The 24,949-nt window shown below is 31.2% G+C and overlaps 2 protein-coding genes across 2 annotated transcripts; both read right to left on the bottom strand.

Moving 5' to 3' along the window:
• Positions 1–11,789: 11,789 nt before the first annotated feature.
• LOC111421093 (minichromosome maintenance 7) lies at positions 11,790–18,368 on the bottom strand. Its single transcript, XM_023054225.2, has 9 exons — positions 18,242–18,368; positions 17,817–18,186; positions 17,444–17,762; positions 13,455–13,637; positions 13,099–13,396; positions 12,832–13,043; positions 12,445–12,778; positions 12,177–12,390; positions 11,790–12,123 (listed from the first exon to the last, which is right to left on the bottom strand). Exons 1-9 carry the CDS (start codon positions 18,270–18,272, stop codon positions 11,922–11,924), a joined length of 2,163 nt encoding a protein of 720 aa, XP_022909993.1. The 5' UTR covers positions 18,273–18,368; the 3' UTR covers positions 11,790–11,921.
• Positions 18,369–19,330: 962 nt separating this feature from the next.
• On the bottom strand, positions 19,331–24,949 carry LOC111421081 (chaperonin containing TCP1 subunit 2). The gene is made up of 4 exons (XM_023054211.2): positions 24,839–24,949; positions 24,281–24,590; positions 19,798–20,844; positions 19,331–19,740 (listed from the first exon to the last, which is right to left on the bottom strand). The coding sequence occupies exons 1-4, from the start codon at positions 24,839–24,841 to the stop codon at positions 19,496–19,498; spliced, it is 1,605 nt and encodes a 534-aa protein (XP_022909979.1). The 5' UTR covers positions 24,842–24,949; the 3' UTR covers positions 19,331–19,495.

Raw genomic sequence — 24,949 nt, 5'->3', positions numbered from 1 at the left:
GTATGGCAGAAGTGTTTACCTATGAGTTGATCTCAATCTAATTTTGGACACAGAACTTCCTCATTACCAGAAACTCAATCGAACCTAACTCAGCAAATCAGATGAAATTTTTTTCCTCAGCTTGTGGTTTGTATGCGATCTGCTAATAAACAACTTTATTTTGCTTCTCCTTCTTATAACTTAATAATCATGGTGGACATGGCTTGATAGAACCATTGCTGGGGGAAGGTTGGGTTGGGTTGGGTTATCCAGAAACTCAAAAATTATTTTGCCATAGTGTGAAAGATAACATTTTCTGGAAATTGCAGCACTCTACAATTCCAACATGTCAAGGTACTTGTTAAACGTTAAAAACTGAGTTCATGCCACCACATTTTCTTTGTACCGTCCACATTTCAACTAGCGTAGACTAATCGGCTGCAGCTTATGGTTATTGCGTTAACATACTACGAAAACTTAAAGAGATACCATTTATTTGGTGAAGACTTCTTATTTCTATCTTGCTTTGCTGTTCGGACACACTATATTTAGGTATACACAAATTTAACTTCATATACATATTTCTCAAAAACGCAATTACCTAAGAAGTTGCAATAAAAAATATGATAATAAAATCCAATGTACCAGTTTTTATCAGGCTGGTAACACCGGAAGTTGGTGGTAATGACATCAACTTAAAAATTTTCATATACGAAAAAATAAGGAAAAAATATTGTAATCATCAATAGCACTTAAACGTTGCATTAAATCTAAGAAGAGTTAAAATAAAAGTTGTTTATTTTTAAAATATCTATTCTACGATAAAACTTAATTCATATGACAACTTGGAAAATTTTTAGTTGATGTCATTACCACCAACTTCCGGTTTTTTATTGCAACTTCTTAGGTAATCGCGTTTTTGAGAAAAATCCCTGGTACGGGTGGTCTGAATCACCCGGTATATTTATATATACGGGGTGTTTCATTTAAAATGCCATATGCTTATATCTCAAAAACAAAAACTCGAATCGAAATAAGTTTCAAGTAAACATATTTTGGTGAGAACAGAATTTTTTTCAGGGTTGCCTAAAGGCCCTTCTGACGTAATTTTTATTTTTTCAAATGGCACATATACTTTTTTCTTTCAAAGTCTTAAACAACTTGACAAACTGATTACTTTTTGCTTAACAATTTTTTTTCTTAAACTCTCCGTTGTGAAGATTTTCTTGAAGATTGAACGGTTTCTTAAAAATTCATTTCTTTCCCCATCAAAAAACAAACTAACATTTTAATCTAGTAGCGCATGAATGTTTTACACTCGATGTTATTTTTGTCTAAATATCAAGTAACGCTAGACACAAAAGAAATAATTAAACTTTATTTTGTAATAAACATAACATCGAGTGTAAAACATTCTTGCGCTACTAGATTACAATGTTAGTTTGCTTTTTGATGGGGAAAGAAATGAATTTTTAAGAAAAACAAAATACTATCGTAAAAGGAATGTTTTTATGATCTCAATAATAAAAAAAAAATTTTGGCATTCCATTTAAAAAAAAAGTTGACAGTCGCCATTTTGAAATATTTCGTCCAATTGAAAATATGATATCACCATCGTGTAGAGGATGTCCTAAAACATATTACTGCCAAATATTTTGAAAGTAATACCCATAGTGTGGCTAAAAAAAAAATAAAGCGCTATATATATATACAGGATGTCCCGTATCTTCCGCATCATAGCATTATACGGTTGTAGGATACATTATTCTGGAGCGATGTTTCAACGGGAACTGTTTAAACGAACTGTTTTTCGTCCAATAGCAATTCAACAAAAGCTTAAGTACTAGCTTTCGTGTACTCACCAACAGATTCGACACGGAAAGAGAAATAAAGTTTTTTCGTGATTCACGGAAAATTGCTATTGGACAACTTTAAACAGTTCCCGTGCGGTTATTATAAACATTTCGGAAAAATTTTATTAGAAAAATTGCTTCAGAATAATGTATCCTACAACCGTATAATGCTCTGATGCGGAAGATACGGGACACCTGTATATACAGGGTGAGTTATTAGTATCCCGGCGGACAATAGTTGCTAAATCGTTTGAGAAAGAAAAAAATGTTTTATACAAAAGTTATTTGACTCATCACTTTTTATTACGTTAAATTATTTTCACTTATACAGGATGTTCCATTTAAGCGTAACGGAGAGTATGTAGATTTTTTTATATGGAACACCCTATACATTTTATCGTTTATCGCATATATGTTAATAACTCATAGCGTTCATAGTTCCTGAGATAATCAATTGTTTTTCCAAAATGTGTCCATTGCAGGATCTTTTTAAAAACGACATTTTTTCCAGTTTTGCCTTGAAACTATGTCAAACAATATCCAAAGCCAGTAGATAAATGATAGTAACAAAGATATTAGATACGCTATACAGCGTGTTCATAAAGCTTAGTTACTTTTGATGTTTTTCAAATGGCTTTTTCATAAGTTTTTTAAATGGAACAGCCTGTATATTATGTGCTGGTTCAATTGCCCATCAAGTTACCTTTAATTAATGATAAGTATGTCATATATCTAATAGTAGTTTTCCTGATATTTAGAATTTAAAGAATAATGTGTAATAAAATATGCGTTATTGTATTTAATATTATATTGTGTCCATATTTATCAGTTTTTTTTGTTCTTCCTTTTATTATTTGATTAATATTTTATAATGTAAAATAATTTTGCTGCCATATACCATTTGGATATTTTTCAAATAGCTTTTTTAAAGTTTTTTAAATGGAACACCTATACAGGGTGTATCTGAATGACTGCAACAAACTTCAAGGGGTGATTCTTTAGTGAATTTTAAGGGTACTTTGATATATGAACCATGGGCGACTTCGGCTCCCCTAAGGAGCTACACCCCTCCAAAAATGGCGGAAAATTTTGGTTTAATTTGTTTTTCTCAAAAACCATAAACGCTAGGAAAATGAAATTTGGGGAATATGTTTAACTCATAATAGGGCATGATTTGACCCTACTTGTACTTTCAACCTACCCTTCTAAACTACTAAACGTAACCACCCCCTTCACATTTTTGCTAATATTTTTTTTATGCAGATGATAAATACATTAAAAAATTTTTATCTAGGTAGATGAAAGTATCCTAAAACTTTTTTGTCTCTCTAAAATTTTTCCAAAAACGACAAATTTTTGAGAAAAAAAATAATAAAGCAAATACTGCACGTTAAACATCGGGGTTGTCGATCAAAAGTTGGAATGAATTTTTAATGAAAAAATCTTAGTAGGCTTTGCAATCTTTGTCAGAAATATTTTTGACGTTTAAATGTCAGCGTTTTTCTTACTATTATTATTGTTTTTCAAATTAATTTTTAAATAAAGTTTTATCGCATTTACGCTCGTTCACTCGACGTTTCAAAATTTTAAATAAAACAATAATAATAGTACGAAAACCACTGACATTTAAACGTCAAAAATATTTCTGACAAAGATTGCAAAGCCTACTAAGTTTTTTTCATTAAAAATTCATTTCAACTTTTGATTAACAACCCTACAGCTTAACAGTTAGTGTTTGCTTAATTATTTTTTTTCTCAGAAATTATTAAATTTTCGAAGAAAATCAGAGAGACAAAAAAGTTTTAGAATAGTTTTATCTATCTAACTGAAATTTTTCCAATGTATTTATCATCTTCATAAAAAAAATCTAGGCATAAATTGAACGGGGGTGGTTACGTTTAGTAGTTTAGAAGGGTAGGTTGAAAGTACAAATAGGGTCAAAACGTGCCCTATTATGAGTTAAACATATTCCCCAAATTTCATTTTCCTAGCGTTTTTGGTTTTGGAGAAAAAGAAATTAAACCAAAATTTTCCGCCATTTTTGGAGGGGTGTAGCTCCTTAGGGGAGCCCAAGTCGCCCATGGTTTATATATCAAAGTACCCTTAAAATTGCCTAAAGAATCACCCCCTGAAGTTTGGGCATGTCATTCAGATACACCCTGTATATTGTGTGCTAGTTGAATTTCCCATCAAGTTACCTTTTATTAATGATAAGTATGTCATATATCCAACTTTAATAGTTATATTGATATTAAGAATTTAAAGAAAAATGTGTAATGAAATATGTCATTCTGTTTTTTTTTGTCACTTTTTTTGTTCTTCTATTTTATCAGTCATTTCTAAATCAGTATATAATATATTGATTATCAGTAATACTATATTAAAGTACAATTAAAAAAAACTTTAATTAACAATTTATTGAACTTTCTTTATATTATATTTTTTACACATTATTATATATTTCCATAACCAATTTTTACATACTATATCTATCAATAAAATAATAACAACAATAATATATTGGTTTGGGGGCAAGTTTCAGTAGTGTGGGACGTTGAAGAAATAATCGACATATATCGCATTATATTACGCTATATTGACCGTACGCTTGCCTTAAATTACCTACATTATAGAGGTCGTAAAACGTATATGAGTATTTACCGGCTGGTCGTGGCGGTGTTTTCACTGAAAAAAGAGACCCTTTACTTATATTTATATTAACTGTATATTATACGAGTACTAACGTCGCGTCGGTCGTTGCTGGAATGCGTTCGATTTTAATTTCGGAACAAAAATTATTAGCCATAAGCACCATGTTGTGGAAGATATAAAATTGTAAAATACGGTTTATACATAAATTATAATGGGAATGATTGTTTTTAATTTTAGTATGATGAAGTTATTTTTATTCGTTTACGATCGATTAATGTGTTTCATTTCCTTTCTTTGACTCCAACACACGAAGCACGAACAGACTTTCAGACGTACGTACATAAATAAGAAAGAGCAGATGTTTGCCGATAATAAAATAAATATAATTAGGTACGCAGACTAAGACGTCAAATGACGTCGAATTAACTCGTTGAAGGTCGATGATTACCAGCATAATGGGTATTCAGTTTGAGATCTTGTTAAATTAAAAAAAATATATAAAAAATATTCTCATATTATAATCGCTTCCGCCCTCATTGAAAAATATCACCATCACAGAAGAAGATTTATTACGATTCGATTTATTTTTCTTAAAGAAACATTTTAATTGCATCTTAGTTTTTTTATAAGAAATATTATTTTTAATTATATTTTGTAATAGTTGCGAATTTAGTTTTGTAAATATATTTTAATCAACCGGATTTACTAACAGCTCAATTACAGGAGTAAATCAATCGGGGGAGCGAAGAGGGAAAATCCTGGCATCCCACGAACCTAACGAGCTCGATTAATTGACCACATAAATTTCGAACGGTTTCCCACCAAGTGGGGCCCAACCGTTGCAACCAATCTTTGTTCCGATCTCCCCACCGATCGCCGTAAAATGGCGATGGGAGGCACGCCCCATACACCTGGGGGAAAAGCCAACATTGTATGGATAAATCAAAAGTAAATTTCCTAATTGAGATATCATGAAAAAATAAATTTTTGTTTTTAATCTTGATGAATATTTATAACCAAAAGATTCCTTCAAGATTTATTCTTATTTGTTACAATGTATTGGCAGCAAAAAGTCAACAAGCACATATTTATTCCAGCTCAACCTAAGACTTGCATAATATCATAGAGGCAAACCTTTTTGCACTTAAAGTAGTGGTGGCAAGAATCATAATTTGTATTCATGTAAAGCAATTAAGATTTAATTTCAATAACTCACTGTTATTCTGCGGATTTGTATAGATGCTTATAAATGCTATCTATATATAAATGCACAAAATATGAAAACATGCAAAAATATGGCAAAACTATTCTTGAGTTTCTGGCTACAACCTACCTAAAAAAATCCGGTTATTTTTGTAAAGGATGCAGTTAGTGTCAGAAATTAACTTAAAACTAACTAACTAGAAATATCAATTATGAGGAACATCATAATTCATGGTATACCGATCCAGAATCCGGAAAGAACAGTGGACATCGTTAAGGAAATAGGTACCTCTCTTAATATTGAACTAGAGGAGATTGGGGAAAAGGCAACCAGGATAAATTACACTTTGTTAAAAAGAGGACATTACAACGGAAGGACTGGGTTATGAGGGAACCAATAACAAGGTTTATTTCAATGATGAGTTAACGAAGTTACAATCAAAAATTGTTTAAGATCACGAAAGAGTTTGGTCGTGGAAATGAGTATAAGTATGTTTGGGTTAAAAATGGAAAGATAATGCTTAAAAAGACTGATGAATCCAAACCCATTTTCTTAAACTGTGCTGATGACTTGCCAAAAAAAAACTAGAGAAAACTCAACAAGCTGCTACAATAAATATTAAACTACTTTACATTAACATAAGAAGTCTACGACACAAGCTTGATGAAGTTTATGTTATTCTCATCAACACATACTGGTGCTCGCGGAAACTTGGCTTTATGAGAATGAATCGGTTTTAATATATGCCTATTGGAGAATAAAATAACTGCTTAAATTACATGGAAACGGCACACAGTGGTCCGAAAACACTCAAAATCCGATCGAAAATCAATTGAAAAAAAAATTTTATAGTGTTGTTTTTTTAAATGTTACATATATTTTAACTATTAATAGACTCTTAGTGAAGTTTATGAAGTCTTTGGTGTTTTATAATAGCTACTGCGCGAAATAAATTGCTATTACAATTACCTTATTTTGTATAAGGAAATTTTTTAGAAAACGACACAACTTTAGAAAACAAAAAAGATGGTATATCACTACTTGAAAATATTGTGTCGTTGGTTTCTTATAAAGTACAGAAAGGTCTTCATTTTACGCCTTTCCAAATTTCAAAAGATGTTTGTTGAAAAAAATTACAACCATTTCTATTGACGTCAATAAATACATATATTTTTTGACCATTCAATCTTTTAAATTAAATATCTTGCGAGCGAACAAAATCGAACAATTGTAGCTAACATTTTTTTATTGCTGAAGGTATGGTGTACATAGCATAAGAAAGAAATCTTGCGCCAACGTGCGCCTTAACCAAAAAATTGGCAGTCAAAGATCACTTAACACATAATTGTGGATTTTATTTATCAAGAAGCAAAAAACAAACAAGTACGCAGATTTAGAGAATGTCACACAAGAAAATGTGGTAGACTTCAAACAATTGAAGATTTATTTAAAAGACTATTACTGAGCTCCGATCCATTTATTAGTAACTTTTATAAAGAATGTTCAGAAAGATATAAAAATATGAATGAAGACATGAAAAATTTACTTATACTGGACAAATCTCTAGAAGAAAAGGAAGGTAAAGAAGAAGATGATGATGATGAAGAAAGTGAAGAAGAAGACAATAATGATGAAGAAGTAAATATAGAGGAACAAGATTTAGAAAATGAAGAAGACTCACACAAATTGAGATAAATTTTGTTATGTTGGTGAATATAAAAAAAAATATTTAATATTATCTCGAATAATTTGAAATGTATGTGGACTATCTCAGTATCATGGGAAAATTCTACTATAAGTAGGCTGCAAACTTACGTATTATGGTCTCCAATATCACTTCAAATTAAGAGCGATGAGTTTATTCTCGAATAGTTCTTAAAACATTTTTAGTAAAAGCTAAGTAATATTGAGCTATCTAACCAACTAATTCTGCCAATTAATTTTGCCACATTTTTATCAAATTCCATTTCTGATAGGGTAAAAAAATATGGGGTATTCCATTTAAAATTTTCGACTTTCTTACCATTGAATATGGAGAAACGATAATTCAATTTTTGACCACCCTGTATAAGATACTTTAATACAACAAATGACAATCTGTTTGACAACATCTCAAGAGTAATCGTGCCAATTTAGAGCTTTTTTGAATGAGCGTTGGCTGAGATATAAGGTTTTAAAGAGCATAAAGTAATTTGCCAAAGAAAAACATAAAAACAAAATAACTCGAAAACGAAAAATGGTAGGTACCAATAACTTTTATCAAAGTCAACTTATTTTGTCGAATATAATTAAAAGGTGCATTAAAAACTATAGCATTCCATTTAAAATAACGAAGTTGTGGTCTACATCCGGTAGACCGGAAGTGGCGGCCATCTTGAAAGTATTTTAGATCGAAAGCTTCGAATGAACAATCCATGTTGTCAAAATTTCAAACCGCTACGAATAGTGGTATCTAAAAAAGTTCTAACGAACCAGTTGCGTGAGACATACGGTATAGGTCCTCTTTAAAACAATTTAGATAGGAATTTGCGATCACCTAATTACACAAAAAAATGTGAAGTAATATACGTCTAATGTTTTGCACAAAATTTTATAGTAATATTCTTCTTTAAAGTCCTAATTTATATGAAAAGAAAATGAGTATGAATTTAAATAAAGTACTGCTTGCGTAGTACTACTTCCGGTTGACGAATTTAATTCAAATTTTGACACAACATTACCCTTTTGGTCTTATAATCATATGCCAAGTTTCATAAAGCTAGCTAATTGCTAACACCAAAATAATATTTTCGATCGGGTTTTCTTACCGCTCGGACCACTGTGCGGCAGCGGAGTGATTTAATGATTTACCACAACAGGTGAAGAATCAAAATGGTCTGGACTCCTTTGCGGGAGAAGCAAGGAGTTATTACCTTAATCTTAGGTTCAACTGATTTTTGAAATGTTTTTTTTTGTTGTATATGTATGTATGTATGTAACTTCTTCTTGCGTTCTTGTTACATTTTAGTGTTTATATACCTGTTATGGACTCTTATGTCTTTTTGGGAATGAACAATAAATTAAAAAAAAAAATAATTTTTGACGTTGGACTGAACTGATGACAGTGGCTATTCTTTACCAATATTTCACTAACTGATTGATTTAAGCATATTTGATATCACTTTCGTGTTTTCTTTTGCAAGACTTAGCCGCACGTCTCTTAAGACGGCTAAACACGAAAGATTGTAGTCTAGGTCTTGTGTTAGTTCTAATGATAGTGCTTGAGTAAAACTAGAACTAACACTAGACCTAGAACTAGAAAGTATCGATCGAATGTTCTGAGAACTAGAAACATTCTGGTTTAGCCGCACGTCTGCCAAGACGGCTAAACCTGAATGATTCTAGTCTAGGTTTTGTGTTAGTTCTAGTGATAATGCTAGTGCAATACTAGAACTAACACTACACCGAGAACTAGAAACTTAGCCGCACGTCTCTCAAGACGGCTAAACCCGAATGATTCTAGTTCTAGGTTTTTTGTTAGTTCTAGTAATAGTGCTAGAGTAAAACTAGAACTATAGTAGACGCCACGAGAGCTGGCAGTAAATCATCGTTTTCCGCTCTTACAAATGCCATACGTAGTTCACAAACCGCTAGAGAGTAATGTGTGTTAAAAAGAGATAGCATTAGTTTACTATGTCTGCTGTACAATTCAAATGGCCACGTCGAAAAAGTACGTCTGTTCTTCTAAGGGATGTAACTCTATAATTATAACCTCAAATCGAAACGTCTTGTGAGCGTTGTCATGAATCTGTTAGTGTTTTCACAAGCCGAAAATGTTTTCTTTGAAAGGAAAATCATTAAATAATATCATTGACAATGTTTGACACATAACCTCCATTACTAACATAACCTACATTTAAATGTATGTGGTGAAATAATCTAAGTCATACGTCCATATCTTGATTCATACCATTTTTAAGCGATCTGTCACTGCCAGCTCTCGTGGTTTCTACTATAACACTAAACCCGAATGTTTCTAGTTCTAGGTCTAGTGTTAGTTCTAGTTTTAGCGCAATAGAAATATGTAACATAGCAATATCTTATGCTAACTAGTGCTACTTACCACTTTAGATATAGTAGATTCGGTGTTCATCGCAAATTTTATTTAATAATTAAACTATGTTTAACAATTAAGCAAATTTATTTGTTTTTCAGTGCTACATATGTTTACAAAATAACATGCCCAGAATGTAATATGGTCTATATAGGCCAAACTGGTAGAAATATACACATTAGATTTAGAGAACACTTAACAAAACATAATTCTGCAATCTTTAAACATAGTGACAGTCATAAACACAGCATAAAATTTGAAAATGTTAAACTTATCAAAAGTGTAAGGAAATCAAGGGAAATGGACTTAATTGAAGAATTTCACATATAGTTCGTTTTTTTTTCTATAAAACTTGTCAATGTACATTTTTTAGGGTTTCTGTTGGTATTATCTAGGACCCTTATAAAATTTATGTTGTTTTCCTGATTTTTAGTAACATTTTCAGTAACTAAATAGTTGAGGTTAAAATACTAATAAATTTTTAGATAAATACGATTTTAACGAAGTACATATTTGTTGTAAAAACGTGCTACAAGGTAATTAAATAGAACAAAACACCTTTTCTAGGTAAATAAATGGCAAATAAACACCCCACAACATTTTTTATGCACCTTTTATTTTTGAATAACGAAAGCTGAAACGTCAATGTGACATATTTATTTCAAAACATGATAAAACAAAACTCCCTGTTAATTTTGCCAACTTTACAACAATATGGAGGTATTATAGAAAGAAAATGAACTATACATAATAATAATTACAATAACCTTTTAATGAATGATATAACAGATATTAACCCATATAGACAATTCATCGAATACATTTAATTTTTCAAATTACACATTCAACGTATGAGCTATTTCAGTTTAATAATATAGTAATCTCTTAATTCAGTGTCCCAAAGTTGATAATACAAAATAAATCATTCAGTTTTCAAATTTTAATAGATTCAGTAAGTTACATTCACTAAATAACCACATTTACAGTTTTTCATCGTCTTTTACAGATAAATTCTTAATTTAATTCAATAAACCACATTTTTATGTTAAAACCAGTAAGTCAACTTTTACATTACTTATAAGACACGTGCTCTAACTCCATTTCCTTTGCTTTTCAGAATTTTATTTATCAAGATATAACAAACTATTTTAAATATGACATGCTCTTCACGCCATAAATAACTATTCTCACAATTTTTCACATTTAAGAAATTTCAAATTTGTTCAGGGGATAAACTCCTAAACATATACGCCTAAATTATTGATGAACGTAGAAATGAATTTTAATTCATTTCTACTCTATCATTCCTCTGAGATCTGACGGTGAGTTGTTTCCTTTAATTTTCTTTTAATCCTTACATGTTGTTTTTGCTCCTTAATTGTTTTAATCTTTAGTTAATTTGTTAATTCAATTGGATAATGTCACCTAGAACTAGAAACATTCGGATTTAGCCGTGCCTCTCTTAACCGGCTTTTTACATACGAAGTAAATGTTATGGATTTAAAATATATTATGCGCAATTAATGCGCATTAAAAAACGAATTTTTGCGTTTTATTTTTAATTACAAAACAACATTTTTTATCAAATAAATTGATTATTACTCATAAAAATAGAAAGAAAATAGCGTTCTCAAATTCTTCTTTTGCAACACATACAACTCTTCACATAAATGTATCCAGCCCGACACGGAGATACAATCACTCTAAAAATACAACTTTGTAAACGAATATTTTCAATTTGAATTATATTTTATGATTACCTGCTTGCAAGCATCTTATTTTCTTCACGAATAATTTTGAGTTGCACCTGTTGAACTAACATTAAAATAATAATAACTAAAACCTTTAGAAATAACATTTTAGATCGATTACAAATTTTGTGAGTTAGCACTTTGGACTCGATTAGAATTTATGACGCGACTCAATCCGAATCCTCTCTAATCGCTTTATTTTGGGTAACACCTTTTTTATATATTTTTTCTTATCTTTAGGAATTTAATACCAAAAATTTTATTTCATCATTTATTTTAATTATTATAAAAGTAGGTACAAAAAACTCTTATTTTTAATTAACTACATACTACAACATAAATGTGATTATAATCATGAAAAACATTAATTTCTAATTATTTTTAAGATTTTAAATAAATGTGATTCTAGTTTTGGTTTGGTTAATTTGCCAAACGTTTAATTCTTCATACTCCTCAATGCAAGCATCAACTTGATCTGGATTATAACCTTTACTGGCGCACTTTTCTAATATATCAGAAACTTTAACCGTTTTGTTATCGCCAGCTAATTCGCCAATAATCGCGAAGATTTTGTCGTTTACATTCATTGGTCTAAAACAATAATAAATAAATAAACATTTAAAAATAATCGTTTTAAAATTCACCTTGTTCCTTTATTCTCAATCGAATGATTCAAAGAATCTTTACTCATCGCCATCAAGCGAATCGCTTCATTCACATCATCCTTTTCAACTACATCTGAAAGTCTTAATCGGGCTAAAGCTGTTGATAAACGTAAGATTCCTAATAAATTTCTTGCTGAGGTGAATGTCATATCGCGTGAATTACGAGCTTCTTTTCGTAATTCTACATAAGCAGCTAAAATATAACAAAATTTAAAAAAAATTAATTTTTTTTAATAAATTAACTTACAAACAAGAAATTCAGTTAATTCAGCTGGGATAGTTGGGTCTTTCAATTTACACAACGCAATGTATTTTCTCATTAATGACATATCTAAGGGGGGAGTTTCTGTGGGGGGTTGTTGACTATGTTGGTGAACATAAGTGATGTGTTTAGCTAATCTTAAGTCGTTATCTCTATCTGGTTTATCTTGAATTAACCATAACAAATCAAAACGCGATAATAAAGCTGCTGGGAGTTGAATGTTTTGTTCAATCGTTCTTTTTGGATTGTAACGACCATAAGCGGGATTTGCGGCGGCCAATATTGATACTCTAGCGTTTAAACACGTCATTATACCAGCCTAAAATGTTAAAAATAACTAAATTTTATTTAAGACTTTATTTTTTATATTACTTTAGCAATAGAAATCGTTTGTTGTTCCATAACTTCGTGTATAGCAGTACGATCGGCATCAGCCATTTTATCAAATTCATCGATACAACAAACACCTTGATCTGCAAGAACTAAAGCACCCCCTTCTAACATCATTTCGCCGGTTGTATGATCTTTCATAACAGCAGCTGTTAAACCAACGCCGGAAGAACCACGTCCTGTTGTATATTGACCTATTTTTATAAATAATAATTAGTATTACTAATATAGAGATGATTTGGAACATACTTCTTGGGGCTAAACGATTAATGTAACCTAAAAGTTGAGATTTAGCGACTCCGGGGTCACCCATTAAGCAAATATTTATGTTTCCACGTATTTTCATTCCGTCAGGGCGCCGATCGACGCCTCCAACTAACAAAAGGAGAAGTGCTTTTTTTATGTCTAAATGGCCATAAATTTCTGGGGCTAAAGAAAGTGCTAATTTTGAATAAAAATCGTCTTCTGTTAATGTAGCCATTTCTTGTTGAGTTAAATTTTGAGAGGCGATTTCATCGTCGGTGCTTTTATTTAATGAAATTACTCGCTAAAAACGATTAAGTTATTAAAAAATTAATGGGGGTTAATTAAAAAAAATATAATACATGTGCTTCTAAATAAGTGTCTGATAAGAGTCCTCCTGAAATTTGTTGAAAACCGGTTCTTATTAAAGGTAAAAAAACACCGGTAATCGCGATGTGATCACCAGGTAAAGCTTGACGGGTGTTTTCTCCGCGGCAAAAGATTGTTAATGATCTAGGAATGTGTCCAACAGGAACTTGATCACTCTAAAAAGATTTGTATTAGGTTAGATATGATAAACTTTTTTCAGTGTTGTGCGAAATAATAGGTGCAAGTCTATTTATGTATTTTTATAATAAAAATCATAATAACATATTATTAAAAATTAATTCTTTTGGGCAATCTCTCTTAAAGAGTAGCCAAACTTGATATTGTGTCCGCTCACTTTAATTCTATAACTTCTAAAGAACTGTCAAATTTGAGTTGTGCAAAAAAATAGGTGTTACATTTTTAAAAGTTAAAATTCAATATAAGTTGTAATTTCTGAAAGTTAAGCCGTGCGTCTTCAGATAGTGTTAGTTCTAGTTTTAGTTCAATAAAAATATGGAACATAGTGATATCTTATAAAGTCCCTAGATTTACAAAGTACCGTGATTCATGAAGCGTATTTTCGAGCTGTTTCGAGCCAAAATGGCGGTTTGACAGCTTGTCACTGCATCTCACCACTTATTTACAAAAATATTGCCGTCTTATTGCCTTTGGAGTTGCAAAAATGGCAGTAAGAAGGACTTTCGACTCTTCAGAGTACCACGAGAAAAAAAGAAACGAAATTTGGCATAATGTTATTAATAGAATAACATAGTTTTAAATTTCCCGCTTGACTTTCGAGCCAAAATGGCGTCAAACCGCGGTACTTTGTAAATCTAGGGACTTTAATATCTTATGCTAACTAGCGCTACCTACCACTACCACCACAACTAACATGTCTCTCAAGACGGCTAAACCCGAATGATTCTAGTTCTCGATTTTTAGTTAGTTCTAGTGATAGTGTAAAACTAGAACTAACACTAGACCTAGAACTAGATACATTCGGGTTTAGCCTTGCGTTCGCCGAGTAATTGTTCGCCTAGCCAACAAAGATCCGTTTGTTATGTCAAAAATTATCAAAAATAAACTAAAATTGAATATTGACACATCGACTATTAAAAGACCACTTTTAGAGAAGAATTTTTCTGCTAGGAGCCCACGAAGAGTACCATTATTGCCAAAAAAGAACGTATGGAGAAAGTTACAATTTGCACGCGACCCCAAACACGCATCAGATAGACTTAATAGCTTCGTAAGGCGTCCTATCAGGAAAAGAATTTAATCCTAGGTACAGGGTGGGCAAATTTGGGTGTTATTATAGGCTATCTCAGAAACTATAAGAGAGACGAAAAAAGTAGGTGCCATGTCTCTAATCCAATCCCGCAAAGACCAAATCTCTATCTTCTTTCGTTTTTGAGTTATAGCCAAAAAGTCAAATTTTAGCGATTTCAAAAAATGCTTATATTTCGTTAATTTTTCAAATTAGAGAAATGGGGTTGACACGTTCTTAAGACACTTTGATATCAAATCAGTTCTAAATCTTATGTTTGGGGAAAACTGGGAAAATACTACCAAAGATTTCATTCGTTGATACCGAACTGTTCCAACCTTACAACCAGTAAGTTTAGTTCGTGAAGTTGTCCATATTTAATTATTCATTAACACATTTTTTTGTATTTTTAATAAACAAACTTTACTTGCTAGCCATTTTTTATTGGTGAACAAAGTCAGGAATAAGATATTGAGAAATTTAAATTAACTATTCAAAGTTTTTATTCGTTGGTACAAAATCAACTTTATCCTGAATAATGGTACAAAACCAACTTTATTCTGTCATATTCGTACAAAACCATATATTATAACCACTGTAGTATTTACTGTCCGGACCCATCTAATATAATCAAAATTTTGAAGATTAGCGCTTACTATTTTGGAATTGAAAATTAACGCTTATTATCTGTAAATACACCATACATGCGATACATCAGTGGAAAGCTAAAAATATGTCTCTTATAGTTTCTGAGATAGCCTATAATAACACCCAAATTTGCCCACCCTGTACACCAGCAAAACAATAAAACATGGTGGGGGAAGCATAATGGGTTCCTGGTATGGAGTTGACCCAATTTTTTGGATACAGGGCATTTTAAATAAATATACATCAAGATACTGGAAAATACCATGATCCCTATGCTGATGACAATATGCCCCTGTGCTGGAAGTTTCAGCAAGACCACGACCCCAAAGAGCAATTGGTAATAAACGTTACTTAATTCAAAAGGATTTATGGTGTGCAGTCGAATTTGCTTGGTATAAAATATTTTAGAGTCGATGCGCAGCAGTGCTAAAAAACTGGACAACGAACAATATATTAATTTTAAATGTTGTATTATACCATTTTTCTTTTAGTTTTCATTAAAACCATATTATTTTTATTAATTTAATGTGTGCATCTATTATTCTGCTCAGGCGTATTTACTTTGAGAAACAATCGTTTAGAGTGTCTTTTATATAACTTTTTGTTCAAAATCCCTTCTCCTCCAAGTTAATAGCCCTCCAAATTTAATGGAAAAAATCTGTAACTTTCTTATCTCTTGACATTTATAACTAATAAATTGTTAGCTTGATCACAAAAAATAAAATAATGCTGAGATCAATAATTGATCTGTCAAATGTCAAATTATTTGACATAATTTCATTTCTTTGTCTAATAATAACAATAACGACACTGTCTTGTGCTGAACCCAACGAAATCACAAGTTCGGATCGACACGTGACGATCTCGGTCTCTTTTTGGACAAGAATCTACGTTTTGTTAAAAATACCTCTTACTTAATAAGTAAGTCATACTTAAGTCCATATTTCAGCGGCATGTTTTCTCCAAGACTTGTAAGGTCATGCTGTGTTAATTTTTAGTGCTTAGCAACTTAAACTACTTGGTCACAGTCTATGGTGAGTTTTTGTATAGAAGGGATAAAGACAGATTACAAAAAGTGTAGAATCCTGTCTTCGAATGATTTACGGGATTCGACGTCTTCACTGCATTAGCCACAAGCTGTCTGACTGTGGTTGGGTAAGCTTGGAAAACCGCCGGCGGTTGCATTCGTTAGTTTTCTTCATAAAATTCCAATCGCGGGTTCACATACATATCTGCATTGTAGATTTGTGCCCAGAAGAGATACACATAGTGTTGACACTAGATATGTTAACTTACTAACGCTGAGATCGCTTGTGAATCGCTACAAAATTGTGTTATATCAGTATATATTATAGTTTTGTTTGCGTTTTTTCTTATTTTTTTTTCACTTTCTTTCTCTTTAGTTTAAGTATCATTAGTTAGCTAACTTTAGATGTGTTTATGATGACTATTGGCAGTTTATGATGGCTCAGTTTGCTTCCCTCAAATTTATATTGTTACAGCTGTATTTGCTATGATCAATTGTAATTTTTTTTTTTGTTTTTGTACTTTGAGTAAGCAATAAATTTATTGTTATTATTATTAATAACCAATCTCTGAATTAACTCACTTGAGCTTGTGTATTATTTTATTTTTTTGTGATCAAACTAACAATTTTAGGAGAAAATGTCAAAAAACAAAAATGTTGCGTATTAAATCCCTCTATTTAAATCGAAGGTTTTAAATAGAAAAATTTAGACGCATTAAACAGTTCTAATATAAAGTATTGTAGGGGTTGATTTTTTCAGCCCCTTATAATACCATTTTTGGGTTATAAAAATCATCAAAATGTTATTCTTCTAAATTCCTCCATGGTGGATTTATTAAATAAAAACAAATTTTTTCCCCTAACTTTAGAGTGCTGTAACTTGGAAGAGAAGGGATTTTGAACAAAAAGTTATATAAAAGACATCCCTTAATTTTCTCTGAAAAATCACCTTGAAATCTTTCGCATCAATTTAGAAACACCTGTATATCTCAGGTCAACCTATTATTTTGCACAGCACTGTATTTTTTCTAATCTTTTACCAATTCTTGCATACGAATTTCTTGAAATTTAATAAATTTCGATCCCCTTGTTTGTAAATACAAATTCCCCCCTGATTTATTAACCCTACATTCTTCACTAGGACATTTAGTTATGGGCATAAAACTCAACCCAGCAATCGGTTGATAAGTTTCAGCCCCACATTGATCACAAGTGTAAGTAGCAACACTCATCATGGGTTTTACATCTCCACATCTTGTCACAATACCTCTCACTGTTACTAATTTACCAATATGATCAGCTTTTACTTCCCGAATTGGAACATTTTTTGATGTGGACATATCTTTAAAATATATTTCACTAAAAAAAATTAAATTACATAAAAAATAGAAAACTTAAATAATTAAATCTTACTATCTTCTCATTAACTCGGGTGGAAATTTATTTTTAGGATCTCGTTGTTCGTTTGGTTGTCGCACTCGACTGTCCATCATAATCCGATGTTCGATATAAACGTCCAAAGCGTCTTTAGCAATGACTTCGTGATTTCGAAAAGTAGGGAGTAACTCGTAAACTAAATCACCCATAATATTCAAATATCTTCGGGTATTGCTTATTACAGCTTCAGCTAAAGTATCATTATATTCATGAAGATCATCCAATTCAATGTACATTGCCACTTGGTCTCTGTGAGCTAATTTTGTTAATTGCTCACAATATTTAAAGTGTTTCTTCCCAAGATCATCTTGCGAACAAAATTCGGTTAAGAAAGTTTTAAGGTTTTCTGTTAAAAAAAGTTTTTTTAATAAAATTTAAGCTATATTACAGTTTTAATTTACCTTTATCTTTATCGTAGTCTCTTCGAACCATTTTTAATGATTTTTAGTACTTTTTCTCCTAAAATAAATTGTGATTTAAAAGTTTTAAACACCACACACATAAATATATGACAACAAAATAAGCGGTTTATTTGAGCGGGAAAACTTTGACAATTAATTGAGGTTATGGGACGCATGCGCATTAGCTATTAAACTTAATTTTTTATTAAATTTTGTTATAAATAATTAAATAAATATAAAATTTTAAGTTGTTTTTTAAATAAAAAGAAAATTATTTATTAATAAAGATTATATCGTATTATTATTTCAAAAAATAATCAAAAAATAAGTATTAGCGCCATCTACCCACACTTTTCTCAACGAAATCAATTAAATGATTTCGTTATTAAATTGATAAATAATAATTAGATTAATAAAATATGTATAAAATAAGACATTATTCAAATATTACTATGTAAATAAAAAGAAATTTAGCTTTATATACCATGGAATAAAATATTTGATAAAAACTACATAACCTCAATTGTCATTTTTTGATTTAATAAAGATATATAATCAAAAAACTCTAATCGTTAAATACGATTTTTATTGTTGAAAAGTTACATTTAAGTGATATAAAAAATGAAACAAGCTGATTAATCTTGGTGAACAAACATTAATTAATGAAAAATAATTTTTATTGGAGCAGGAAAGTTTTGACTATTAATTGAGGTTAACGGACGCATGCGTATTAGTTATTTAACTTAATTTTTTATTAAATTTTCTTGTAAATAAATAAATGAATGTAAACATTTAGGTTGCTTTTAAAAAAGAATAAAATTATTTATTAATTAACATTATATTGCATAATTATTTAAACAAAAGCGCCATCTATCCACTCTTTTCTCAACGAAATCAATTAAATGATTTAGTTATCAAATTGATAAATAATTATATTAATAAAATATATATAAAATTTCAAATATTACTATGTAAATAAAAAGAAATTTAGATTTATATACCATGGAATAAAATATTTATAATATAAACTACATAACCTCAATTGTAATTTTTTGACAGATCTTATTTTTCAATTAAAACTCAAAAAAAGCTTGTTAAATATGATTTTTATTGTTCAAAAGTTACATTCAAGTGGTATAAAAAATGAAACAAGCTGATTAATCTTGGTGAACAAACATTAATTAATGAAAAATAATTTTTAAATAAGCACAAGTAATCGAAGTTAAATCGCGAAATCTATCAGTTAAAGTTAATCTAACAATGTCCTCTATCTTCGACTCGCTTCCTAGGTGCGGCTTTGATGATATTATCAACACGAAGAATCATTTCGGCAGCTTCGCTTGCCGATAAAAGTACTTGACGTTTAACAACAAAAGATTCAGTTATTCCTAATTCTTTCATATCTCCGACAACTCCTTTATCCATATTTAAACCAAATGTACGTTTTCCCAAAGCGTGAGCAGCTCTTAATTCGCTTACTAATTGGGCTGAGTCGTAACCTAAAACATTATTGTTTTAAAATATATTTTATAAATTTATTTTTAAATTAATTTTACCTGCATTATCAGCAATAATTGTAGGTAATTGTTGTAAAGCTCTAGCAAAAGCTTCCATAGCTACAGATTCTTTACCAGGAGTTTTAGCAGCTGCTTCATAAACAGCAACAGCCATCAACATTTCGCTAGATCCACCACCATAAACAATCCTACTCTCTTTAACTGTAGCAGCCAAAACGCATAAAGCGTCATGTAAAGATCTATCAGCTTCGTCAATAATTTGTTGTGTAGCCCCGCGGATAACAACAGTACAAGCTTCGCCCAAAGCAACACCCCCAAATCGTAACAGAATATCTTCCCCAATCATAACCTGTTCGATAACCTCACAAGTTCCCAATTTAACTAAATCGGGGTTATCAAAAGTTGAAACGATTTCGCCTCCAGTAACCAAAGCTAAACGTTCGATTCCATCGAAATCGGCATGTTCGATAGCCATAACTCCAGCATCAGCAAATAATTGTTCAGGGTAGTTATAGATGAGTTGACGATTGATAAAAACGTTACAATTATGTTTAAGAATTTTACTAACTTTATCTTTCATTTTTTCTTTTTCCGCTACTTCTAACTCGGCTATTTTCGCCATTGAATCAACTTTAATATGAGATCCAAACACTTTAATTTTATCGGTATCCATTGGGGTATTTGCGATTAAAATTTTCGCATTTTCAACCCGTTTAGGTTGATGCACCCCAGGTTTTTTATCTAATAAGAAACCATCGTCTAGAAATGAATCTTCTAAGGTTCCCCCTCTTTTCTTAATCAATTGGATGGCTGCTAAATCGCCGGATCCTTTTAAACGCAAAATCGCATCAACCGCTAATTTAGCAAAATGTTCTTTGTGTTGAGACAAAATTTTCGAACTTAACGTTGTACGCGCTATATTCATCAGATCTTCACGAAACGCCTCCAAATTATTACTATTATCTCTTGAAGCTTCTAAAAGAGCATTCCTCGCGATATCCGTTGCTTTACGCCAACCGGATATTATCGTTTGTGGATGAATTTTTTGATCTACCATTCGTTCCGCTTCTTTTAATAATTCGGAAGCTAAATATAAATTATTATAAGTCCGAAGAATTTCACGCACGGTGTTAATTAAACTAAAACTAGAACTATAGAGCATCATTCGGGATTAGCCGTGCGTCTTCAGACTAGTTTTAATTGTTATTCAGCGCTACATTATTGTATATTTTTATTGAACGAAAAGTAAAACTAAGACTATACCTAGAACCAGAACCATTTGGGTTTAGCCGCACGTCACAAAAGACGGCTAAACTCGAATGATTCTGGTTCTTGGCCTAGCGATGTATAACAATTAAAACTAGAACTAACACTAGACCTAGAACTAGAAAGTTTCGGGTTAGCCGTGCGTCTTCAGACGCTAGAACTTTCTAGTTCTAGGTCTAGTGTTAGTTCTAGTTTTACACTGGCACTGTTACTAGAACTAACACTATACCTAGAACTAGAATCATTCGGGTTTAGCCGTTTTGAGAGACGTTCGGTAAAACTACAACTAACACTAGACTGAGAACTAAAGTTTCCATCTTTTTCGTACCCTTAAAGATTTGTTACAACCCCGAAACTTTCTAGTTCTAGTTTTGCACTAGAACTAACACTGTACCTAGAACTAGAAACATTCGGGTTTAGCCGCACGTCTCTAAAGACGGCTAAACCCGAATGATTCTAGTTCTGGGTCTAGCGCTGCGTAACAATTAAAACTTAATTGCCAAAGAAATCTTCAAGGTATAATTAATGTTTGTAAACAAAACTAACCTTACCTAACATTCCTTCACGCTTAATTGACATTACAAAAGAAAACTTCACGCTATAATTGCCATTACTAATTGCCAAAGAAAACTTCATGGTATAATTAATGTTTGTAAACAAAACTAACCTTACCTCACATTCCTTCACGCTATAATTGACATTACAAAAGAAAACGTCACGCTATAATTGCCATTACAAATTGCCAAAGAATACTTCATGGTATAATTAATGTTTGTAAACAAAACTAACCTTACCGAACATTCCTTCACGCTATAATTGACATTACAAAAGAAAACTTCACGCTATAATTGCCAAAGAATACTTCATGGTATAATTAATGTTTGTAAACAAAACTAACCTTACCTAACATTCAGCGTCTAAAGACACAGGGCTAAACCCGAAACTTAAAAATATACAACTTAGCGCTGAATAACAATTAAAACTAGAACTAACACTTGCACTAGAACTATACTCTGTTTTTAAACCAGGAGGAGTAAACGCGAAAGTCAGATTTACACTGGAAAAAATCACCAGAAAATATCACTAGATATTTTGGCGGTAAATTTAAATTAATAATTATTATTTATTTATTTACTTATTATTGTATTTATTTTCGTTTGTTATCGTCAACACTATACATACAAATTAACATTGAAGTTATGAGTGTATTTATTTCAAAATATAATAAAAAAGGGTTTAAGAACACAAAATATACAATAATGACACGAAACTGTCGAATTATCAATTACCTAACCTTCAAATTCAAAATTGCCTGTGTGTGAACCTTCCTCGCATTCAACCAATCACGTGCAAGGTCAATCTGGTGACAAATTTAAAATACTCCTCCTGGTTTAAAAACAGAGTATAGAACTAACACTAGACCTAGAACTAGAATCATTCGGATCTTTTTTCGATAGTTTATACTTTCAAGAACATAATATTAAAATTGCAAAGTCGGATTCCAAATTGTTTTAGAATATTCAAAAACATATTATTCTATAGTCCGCCTATTATTTGTTATTATTAAATGGAAGTGAATTTCTCGGAAGTACTGGACTGTACCGTGCAATAAAAAGTTGTAAAAACTCGTAAATTTTTTTAAGGAAAGTTATAATGGTTTGCTCTGGCACTTTGCTAGAACGCACCTCCACAATGGCTTCAAAACTATCGAACTTGCCAAATTTTCTGGCTGTTTCCATTTTTAACGATGATTTTCAATATATTTTGAAAATGTTTCGAGTAATGGAAATCACTATTAGTCCAATTGCAAATGAATATGCGAACGATGAAGATGATGTCAGAATTTATCAAGCTAATTTTCGTCACCAAGCGACATCAAAGGAGGGTAGGACTGCTCGAAAAAAAGCTTTAGCAGCTCAGCAGGCGTTTTTTGACACTGAGAAGGGCCCATTATATGGACCAGGAATAGCGAAGTGACATTTCTTATGGTAAATATCATCTTATCGATAGTAAAACTACGCGACTTGCTCAAAACGCCATTTTTAAAATTTGTTACAGTTCTAACTCAAAGACAAATTATCCGATTGACTTGATTTTTTTAAAAGAGTATTATAAACACGTTTTATTGTTGGATTGGATGAAAAATGTCGATTTGACATCGAAAAAACGGTGATTTTTTACAGAAAAATAAAAATTTTTCTTCAAATCTCCCCCATCTTGTAAAATGTCAATATTTCTCTAAAATCATATCGATATTTGATTTTCATTTTAGGTACTGAATCTACTGTTATCGTTATTCGTTGCAGCAGTGGAGGAACTTTTTTTATGAGTGTTTCAGCGATCATAAATTCTTTAGCAATTACACTGGTATCTGGGTTGCCAGATCTAACGATTTATCGTAAGATCTCATGATATTACCTTTAATCCCACGATTGGACATGTACTTCTCACGATTTTATTACAAAAATAATATAATAATCAGTGTTAATAAAATCATAGCATTTTCAACTTGAATTGTAGGTTACTGTAAAGTTCTCTATTAGTTACATCTATTTGCCGCTAGATGGCGCTAAGAAATTACTTAAACTGTAATATTTTATTTCCTTTTAATCATTTCACTTTTATACACAAACGTTGTCTAAACTATTTTACTTGAATCCTATGCCTATATGTAAGACATATTATTAAAATGGAGTGATTTTTAAACAAATTTCAACATCTCACGATTTTTTATGACATGGCTCATGACATTCTATGTGTGCAACCCTGGCTGGTATAGCCCCTTAAAGCATCCATGTGATACTATTTTTTACTAAAGATTCTTTTTATGCCTCAATATTAGAATATAGTTGCAATTTTCACCAGTTATAATTAATTTTTTTCCCCAATTTTTTTCCCCAATTTTTTATAGACCTATTAAATAGATAGAAAAAATAAAAAAATCTCTTGTTTTTTATTTTTTTATGACCTCTCCTTTAACAACTCCCATTGTAAATCACTGGAAAGATGTTTTTTGTTTTCCCCTTTTTTTATAAATGGAGTTCTTATAAAAAATGACCTGGTCACTTGGAACTTATTTCTAAAGAAGGTTGCAACATGGCATCCAAAACATCAAACACTTCTTCAAAAGACACATGGCTTAACCCGTAAAGTTTCTAGGTCTAATATTAGTTCTAATGATAGTTCTAGTTTTAGTTTAATATAAATTATTAATTTAGAAATTTAATAAATGATTAATAAGAACGAGTATTTTTACCTAATACTGTAACAGAAGTGGTTCCATCCCCAACTTCATCATCTTGAACTTTTGACATATCAACTAAAATCTTTGCAGCTGGGTTGTCAACGCCCACAGATTTTAATATTGTAGCCCCATCGTTTGTAATTTCGACACTTCCAGCACTTCTCCCAAAGGAAACGAGGATTTTATCCATCCCTTTTGGCCCCAAAGTGCTTTTCACCAACTCTCCTATAGCAATAGCCCCCACGAAACTTGAGAGACGTGCAATTTCTCCTTTTTCCTCTTCGGCTTCATGTTTCAGCACCCTGACGGGGTTTAAAGAAACCTAAAGAAAATAAAAAGATTTATGTTAAATTAAAGGATGCGGTTATGATGGGATTTATCGAAAATTGAGGTAGAAAAGGGGCAAACCCACGCGGTTTTCATGAAAAGCCGGCGTGAATTAGCCTCATGACACACCTGAACGGGCAGCATCGTTTAAATCACTTAATCGGGGGGGTTTTTTAAAATTTTATATTAATTATTTTTTAAACTTGATGGATAGGGTGAAAATTTTAATTTTCAAGTACTCACCATGGTTACTTTGTTGATATATTATTAAAAAATAATTAAATTTGAGGATTGAGAACTTAACCAAATTTTGACGCACGCGATGAAACTTCGAGAAGTTTAACTAATCCCCTA

Source organism: Onthophagus taurus, chromosome 6 (genome assembly GCF_036711975.1).
Source record: "Onthophagus taurus isolate NC chromosome 6, IU_Otau_3.0, whole genome shotgun sequence".
In the NCBI taxonomy this organism is placed as follows: domain Eukaryota; kingdom Metazoa; phylum Arthropoda; class Insecta; order Coleoptera; family Scarabaeidae; genus Onthophagus; species Onthophagus taurus.
This window is presented reverse-complemented; position numbering and strand designations above follow the sequence as displayed.